The sequence below is a fragment of the Triticum dicoccoides genome, chromosome 6B (assembly GCF_002162155.2).
Source record: "Triticum dicoccoides isolate Atlit2015 ecotype Zavitan chromosome 6B, WEW_v2.0, whole genome shotgun sequence".
NCBI lineage: Eukaryota > Viridiplantae > Streptophyta > Magnoliopsida > Poales > Poaceae > Triticum > Triticum dicoccoides.
Window position 1 is genome coordinate 675,202,601 of NC_041391.1, and position 8,416 is coordinate 675,211,016.

General features: G+C 48.7%; 1 protein-coding gene across 1 annotated transcript; it reads left to right on the forward strand.

Annotated features, from left to right (window-relative positions):
- The first annotated feature begins 655 nt into the window (after positions 1-655).
- Positions 656-2,399, forward strand: LOC119320328 (7-deoxyloganetin glucosyltransferase-like). The gene has a single exon (XM_037594434.1). The coding sequence runs from the start codon at positions 767-769 to the stop codon at positions 2,237-2,239; it is 1,473 nt and encodes a 490-aa protein (XP_037450331.1). The 5' UTR covers positions 656-766; the 3' UTR covers positions 2,240-2,399.
- Positions 2,400-8,416: the final 6,017 nt, after the last annotated feature.

The following is an 8,416-nucleotide window of genomic DNA, read 5'->3' on the forward strand; positions in this document are numbered from 1 at the left end:
ACCCTTATTTGATCAAATTAGCGAGTTTATGACCTAAATCGATCAATTCATGAATTGTTGGCCTAAAGTGTGTAATCAATTTGAGTGCTTTTTGTGCGGGGTAATAATCAATTTAAGTTAGTGGACTAATAACACATTTCACTAGTTAATTTTCCCAAAATCCAGCTGTTTCCAAGGGTCTGGATCTTTGGCAAATCCGACCCCAGGCCGTGCGTACAGAGCTAAGATTTGCGAGCACCATGTGGCCTTGCAGTGAGAGCCGATTACTGTACTTGCAAGTTGCCCGGGCTCAACGGCTTCGGCTAGACCAAGACAGCACGGCGCACCAGCAAAAGCCCATGGGCGCGGATCCGATTCCGATCGAGAGCACCCAATCATGTGGCGACCAGCATAAATAACCGGCCATGCGCTCCATGAGCCGCCGTAAACAATCAACCGGCCATGCGCTTCGTGCCCCAAAGATCAGGAAGCCCAAGACCCAATCAAGATTTTGTTTTCGCAAAAAACAAGCTGCGTCAACTTTGCCTGCCGCCCTGCCTCTCATGGCGACGCACATGGAGGCCCCGCATCACAAGCGATACTTGTATAACTTGTTAAGTATAAACCATCCAACGGTTGAGCTTAGCCGCCCCTATAAGTACGAGTTCAACTCTGCAGTTTACATCACTGCTGCCACAAATCACAGTAGTTAGCAGCAAGTCGATTAGCAGATACTAGATCACTTGCTGGCGTGATTTGTTTGTGCCACTGGTCGAGTCGGGTGATCATGGCCATGGCGTCCACCGATCCGGCGCAGAAGCCGCACGCGGTGTGCGTCCCGTACCCGGCGCAGGGCCACATCACGCCCATGCTCAAGGTGGCCAAGCTGCTGCACGCCCGGGGCTTCCACGTCACCTTCGTCCTCACCGAGTTCAACTACGCGCGCCTCCTCAAGTCGCGCGGTCCGGTCGCGTTCGACGCCTGCCCGGGCTTCGACTTCGCCGCCATCCCCGACGGCCTGCCGCCATCTGACCCCGACGCCACCCAGGACATCCCCGCGCTCTGCCGCTCCACCATGACCACCTGCCTGCCCCACCTCAGCGCCATCCTCGCCCGCCTCAACGGCCCCGCCTCCGGCTCGCCGCCGGTGACATGCGTCCTCTGCGACGGCGTCATGTCGTGGGCCTACGAGGCCGCCAAGGAGATCGGCGTGCCGTGCGCCGCGCTCTGGACGGCCAGCGCATGCGGGTTCATGGCGTACAACCACTACAAGCAGCTCGTCGAGGACGGGCTTGTGCCGCTCAAGGACGAGGCGCAGCTCACGGATGGGTACCTGGACACGGTCGTCGACGGCGTCCCAGGCATGTGCGACGGCTTCCAGCTGCGCGACTTCCCGAGCTTCATCCGCACGACGGACCGCGACGACATCATGCTCAACTTCCTCATCCGTGAGTCGGCGCGTCTGACGCTGCCCGACGCCGTCATCATCAACACCTTCGACGACCTCGAGAAGCCGGCGCTCGACGCCATGCGGGCCATCCTCCCGCCCGTCTACGCCCTCGGCCCGCTCCTCCTCCAGGTCCGCCGGCTCGTCCCCGCGGGGTCCCCTCTCGACGTCGGCGTCGGGTCCAACCTGTGGAAGGAGCAGGGCGGCCTGATCGAGTGGCTCGACGGCCGGCCGGCGCGCTCCGTCGTGTACGTGAACTACGGCAGCATCACCGTGATGACGAACGAGCAGATGCTGGAGTTCGCGTGGGGGCTGGCCAACAGCGGCTACCCCTTCCTGTGGAACGTCCGGCCCGACCTCGTCAAGGGCGACGCGGCGGTGCTCCCGCCGGAGTTCCAGGCCGCCATCGAGGGCCGCGGCCTTCTGACCACGTGGTGCTCGCAGGAGGTGGTGATCGAGCACGAGGCCGTGGGCGTGTTCCTCACGCACTCCGGGTGGAACTCCACGCTGGAGAGCCTCTGCGCCGGCGTGCCGATGCTGAGCTGGCCATTCTTCGCGGAGCAGCAGACCAACTGCCGGTACAAGCGCACGGAGTGGGACGTCGGGATGGAGATCGGCGGCGAGGTGCGGCGGGCGGAGGTGGCGGCGATGATACGGGAGGCCATGGAGGGCGAGAAGGGGGAGGAGATGCGCCAGCGCGCCACGGAGTGGAAGCAGAAGGCCGCGCTGGCGACGCTGCCAGGTGGCCCCGCGGAGGCCAATCTGGACGGATTAATTCGTGTGCTGCTGGGCAATAAGACGGGTCAAGCCTGAAAGTAAGAATTGGGTGCAGTAATCACGTCCCTGGTTTCGATCGGATTCTCATTCTGTCCATGTCCAGGGGGATTTTCGGCGGTTCTGAATTGGCTAGCAGTACTATTTGACGATCTTCAAAAAAAAAAAAAAACTTGTAGCGCGCGCATTGTTCAGAATATTTGCCCTGCACTATACGTCTATACACTGCTGCACTGATTGGGCAATTTCCTCAAAACATCCGCATCACAAAACTGGAGGAATGGGCCGCCAGAAAGACGACACCAACCCAGGTGGATGTGCAAAAAGCGTGCCGGCTAGATTCTCGGCGCAAATTCAAAACTTAAATTCTCCACGCGAATTCAAACCTAAAAGCCCCGGTCTTTTCATTTACTGCGAATGTGGGGAATGTAGTATTTGTATACATACGTTTTGAACTTGACTCGCTTGCACCAGTACCAGCAGATCAATTGGTGTTACATCTGCTTTGTTCACCTGATATGAAGGCCCCAATGAACGACAAAATCAGGCGTCTTCGGCCATCCTCCTGATAATAGTGGCCGTAGTTCCGGCGCTTGTTGCTGCGGGGCTCCTTCATGCCTTCGTCGTCGCCATCTTCAGGCGTCTTCGGGTCTTCCTTGGTGGTGGGCGGTAGCACAACCTCGTCTGGCATTGGGTGAAGGGGCTGTTTGACCTTGTTGTCAAGGGCCGGGAGCATCTCATTGCTCTCCTCGATCTGCACATAATTCATGGAGTTAGGCACGACACATAGTTCATGTCTTACTGAAGAGCATGTAGTTAAAACGGCATGACTGTCACTCTTCTCCTCATCTCCATCGCCCCTATATTTACTCACCCTACCCAACACTACTTACCACGCCCTCTCTTCTCTCACTGTCAACCTTCCTCCTCCCCATCGCCATGAGCTCTAGCTCCAGCTCCAACGCCAACGCCAACCCCTTCCCATGGGGTATTGGCTGGAGGGCCTTCTTCCTAGGGTGGTCGGTTGATGACCGCACCAAGTTCGAGAACACCATGAAAGTGTCCTTGAACTTCGGCTCCATGCCTGACATGCAGAAGAAATCTAATGCAGTGCTCATGAAGGCCCCTGCAGAAGAGTTGAAGACGCTGATTCCTGACCCAGCGAAGGGCGCGATGGCTTTTGACATCATTAGCTGGGCCATGAATCAGGCCGTCTCCGACGACGCTAAACAGAGGAACAAGTGGTGCAAGTACAAGAACTACTGGGCTCCTAATGACCGCCGTGCCGCAGTGTACTGGGAGACGGCTATCGCGCCGCCGGCGATTGAAAGATCGTGGATGTCGCCTAGGGTGGGGGTGAATAGGGGTTTTAAAATAATTACGGTTTAGGCTTGAACAAATACGGAATAAACCTAGCGGCTAATTTCTCAAGCACAAAACCTAAAACAACTAGGCTCACCTATGTGTACCAACAACTTATGCTAAGCAAGATAAGTAACTATGTGATAGCAAGATATATGACAAAGAACAATATGGCTATCACAAAGTAAAGTGCATAAGTAAAGGGCTCGGGTAAGAGATAATCAACGCACACGGAGATGACGATGTATCCCGAAGTTCACACCCTTGCGGATGCTAATCTCCGTTTGGAGCGGTGTGGAGGCACAATGCTCCCCAAGAAGCCACTAGTGCCACCGTAATCTCCTCACGCCCTCGCACAATGCAAGATGCCGTGATTCCACTAAGGGACCCTTGAGGGCGGTCACCGAACCCGTACAAATGGCGACCGTTGGGGGCGGTCACCGAACCCGTACACTTTGGCAATCCTTGGGGCGGTCACCGGTACCCGTCGAATTGCTCGGGGCGATCTCCACAACCTAATTGGAGACCCCGACGCTTGCCCAGAGCTTTACACCACAATGATTGAGCTCCAAGCACCACCAACCGTCTAGGGCGCCAAAGCACCCAAGAGGAACAAGCTCAAGGGCACCAAGCACCCAAGAGTAATAAGCTTCTCAACTTGAAACTTCCACGTATCATCGTGGAGAACTCAAACCGATGCACCAAATGCAATGGCAAGGGCACGGGGAGTGCCCAAGTCCTTCTCTCCAAAATCCCACCGAAGCAACTAATGCTAGGGAGGAAAATGAGAGGAAGAACAAGAAGGAGAACACCAAGAACTCCAATATCTAGATCCAAGGGGTTCCCCTCACATAGAGGAGAAAGTGATTGGTGGAAACGTGGATCTAGATCTCCTCTCTCTTTTCCCTAAAAAACTAGCAAGAATCCATGGAGGGATTGAGAGATAGCAAGCTCGGAGAAGGTCAACAATGGGGGAAGAACACGAGCTCAAAGGATAAAGTTCAATGGGGAAGAAGACCCCCCTTTTATAGGTGGGGAAAATCCAACCGTTATGCTCACAGCCTGCACAGAGCGGTACTACCGCTAGGGCGGTAGTACCCCTCTGAAAAACAACAGCGAGGAGGCAAAAGGCCAGTAGAACCGCCGGATCGGTACTACCGCTCGTCCTCACGGTACTACCTCAAATGGTAGCGGTACTACTGCTTGCGAGCGGTACTAAAAAAATACTTCTGTGCCTACTTCCGCTGAGCAAAACACGAGATTTTGGTCCGGAGCGGTACTACCGCTTAGGAGCCGCGGTAGTACTGCTCTCGAGCGGTACTACCGCTCAGGATCCGTGGTAGTACCGCTCCAGAGCGGTAGTAAAAAATTACATCCGCTCTAGTCGCGGTAGTACCGCTGCAGCCTTTACCAAAACAGCCACAACTTTTGCAAACGGACTCCGAATTGAACGAAACCAAGTTTATTGGAAAGCTAATGACATGGGCTAACACAATCTTGATATAAATATCAAGAATAAGCAAATGATAAAAGTCCCATAAGAAAATGGTGAGAACCCTTCCTTAGATAAGACCGATAAAACCTCCAACACCGAAAACATCATAGAAGACGCATGTGAACTCCATTTTCGATGAACTCAAGCGTGTCATCAAGATGACCATAAGCTCTAAGACTCACAAAGATAACCAAACAAGAACCAAGAAACATGATGCAAGGATGCAATGGTTTGAGCTCTCTACTAACGATACGATCAAGCTACCAACTTGAGAGCCCCCCTTGATAGTACGGCAAACGATCCTATAACTCGGTCTCCCAACTACCACCACGAGGCCGGTAAAATAGAAAACCTATCAAGGGCAAACCTTTGCCTTGCACATGGTCCACTTGAGCTAGATGAAGACGATCTTGACTCCCTCAAGTTGGACCACCTTTCTTGATTGCGTTGGCTCGATGAAGACTAGATGATTGCTCCCCCATAGTCCACTATGGGTGAGCCACTCTTAGGCACATCTTCACAAGTCCATTGACACCACAATGGATGGCAAGATTCAAGCACTTGATCTCTTCGTGATGCTCCACTTGAACTTGCACACGGCAATCTTGATGACGATCACCACTTGATGTCATCCTTTCCATGGGTTGTATGATATTTGCCTCTTGAGCAAGCCCATGGACATGTACCTAACCCCACATAGAAATCTCACATAGACCATGGGTTAGTACACAAAGTGCAATGGACAATGCTTACCATACCATGGGATCACTTGATCCCTCTCGGTACATCTTCTACGCTTTGTGAGTTGATCAACTTGATTCACTCTTGACTTAGTCTTGATCAACCTTGAATCTTTCCAACTCTCTTCATTTGGATGATGTCTTGAAGGTAAACATCAATGATCACACAATCTTCTTCTTCAAGACATGCTTGCAATAAGCTCAACACTCACATGACCAATCTTTGGATGATTCCTTAATAGCACCTTGGTCAACTCATAAACTCCTTGAAACCAACACATGGACTTCAAGAAAAGCCTATGGACAAATCCTTCAAATATAACTCAAGACAACCATTAGTCCATAGAGATCGTCATCAATTACCAAAACCAAACATGGGGGCACCGCATGTTCTTTCAATCTCCCCCATTTTGGTAATTGATGACAATCACTTTCAAGAGAGTTTATATAAGTAATTATGTTTCACTATGCAATGCAACAACCGATAGTGCATGCATATGAGATGCAAATGCTAAGGAACAAAACCAAAGAAAGAAGAGATAACTCTCCAAACTTCTCCACAAAACTCTCTGAAACTTCTCCCCCATTGGCATCGATTGCCAAAATGGGCGAAAAGCTAAGAAGACCAATATAAATTGTGGTCCTCCATAAATTGTGTATTTCTTCACAAGAGAGTGGAATGCAATACACATATCCAACGGTAAATACTTGGAGGAACACAAACTATATTGAGGCACAAAGATTGCTAAAGAATGATATGCCACAAGGACATAACAAAGAGAGACACAAGCAATCAAGCAATCAAAATATACCAATGGAAGCAAGCAATCAAAGGATGTCAATTGAAACAACTAGACCAAAGATCCTACGAGCCAGATGAATAAAGGATATTATGATATGAGCAAAGGAGTGTTATAAAGAAACTAGAGAAGCTCCCCGTGATTTGTGCACACATAAGAATATTTGTATTTGGATACAAAGTGCACAAAATAGGATCATAGCTCCCTCAAAATCAATAGAAACTTACAACAAGTGCAAGTGAGCATATAGGAAACAAAGCCTAGTACTTGCAACAAACACATGGTTGAGCAACAAGTAAAAGAGGCAACTTAAGAATGGGCTCAACCAAAATGATGTGTGTGAGTCAAGGCAATGCACTTGAGAAGACTAATGTACGGATGAGCATTAAGCATCAATAAAGTCTTGAAAGAATGAGGCACACGGTGCAAGACCTATCATTCCCATACACAACTGGCAAATGGGTTCACAAGCTTACTAATAAGAAAATAGAGAACCTATGCTTGTGACAACCCGTGGTGAAGATAGACGAAGAGAGGCTCATCAAGACGAGGGATACCAATTAAGCCTCGTAAAGATAAGCAAGAGGAAAATAATCTTCACCGCACAAGAGTGCATCAAGATGCAACGATAGAGGACACACACTCAAGGCAAAAGCTTTCAGGGAGCCACCAAAGAAATAACATAAGAAAGACAAGGTGGACATGAAAGAAGGATAACATCTAGATATGCAACTTCTCTCAAGTGTATAACATTAGTAGATAAAGGGGCTTTTGTCCCGGTTGGTAAGGCCCTTTAGTCCCGGTTTTTGAACCGGGACTAAAGGGTCGTTACTAATGCCTCTCCCCTTTAGTCCCGGTTCTTAAACGAACCGAGACTAAAGGCCAAGGCCACGTGGAGCTCCACCTTTAGTCCCGGTTGGTAACACCAACCGGGACTAAAGGAAATTTTAGGATTTTTTTTGAAATTTTTTTTGAATTTTTTTTATTTTCAAATTTCCGAATTATTTTAACCTCCAATCTCTAATCACCACCCCTCATCACTGCTCAATTTATCCTCTAATCTCTAATCACCCCTCATCATTCCAAATCATCTAACTTCCCGAACGGTCACCCATCCTCCCACTCCCCCAACCTGAGCACGCTTAACTTCCGGGTTCTATTCTCCCTTGTTTCCAAGTCTGCACTTGTTGTTTTCCTAATAATAGTAAGATGTCAATCCTATTAACCTTCAGGAATTTTGCTTGAGCATGAAGTGACACATTTCACTGTTTGAGTTTGAAACTATTGTTTTAAAAAACAATAATTATTTAGTAACACTAATATTTCTTGAATAATTAGTTTGACCATTGTTTGACCATAGTTTGACCATTGTTTGACCACAGTTTGACCAGATTTGACCAAAATTCAAAATAACTGAAATAATGATTTAGTAACACTAATATTGTAGAATAATTAGTTTGACCATTGTTTGACCACAATTTGAATTTTTTTCGATTTTTTCCACTCTAGATCTAAAAAGGCCCGTAACTTTTTTCTGTTAGGTTTTTGAGGATTTTGAAAATGTTTAACGAGGATTTTGGATGTAACTTTTCAAGTAGATGATTTTTCATATAAAAAACTTTTTCATCCAAGTTAGTATGCAAAAGTTATGCCCATTTTTACAAATTATCGAGAGATTTTGCAAATAAAGTCGAAATTCATATTTGCAAATTTTCCCAACAACTAGACCACATATCACATGGGAAACTTATTTTCTTTTATTTTTTTGACAATTTCATCATTTTCTTTTATTTTTTTTAAAACTGAAAAGGTGATCCAC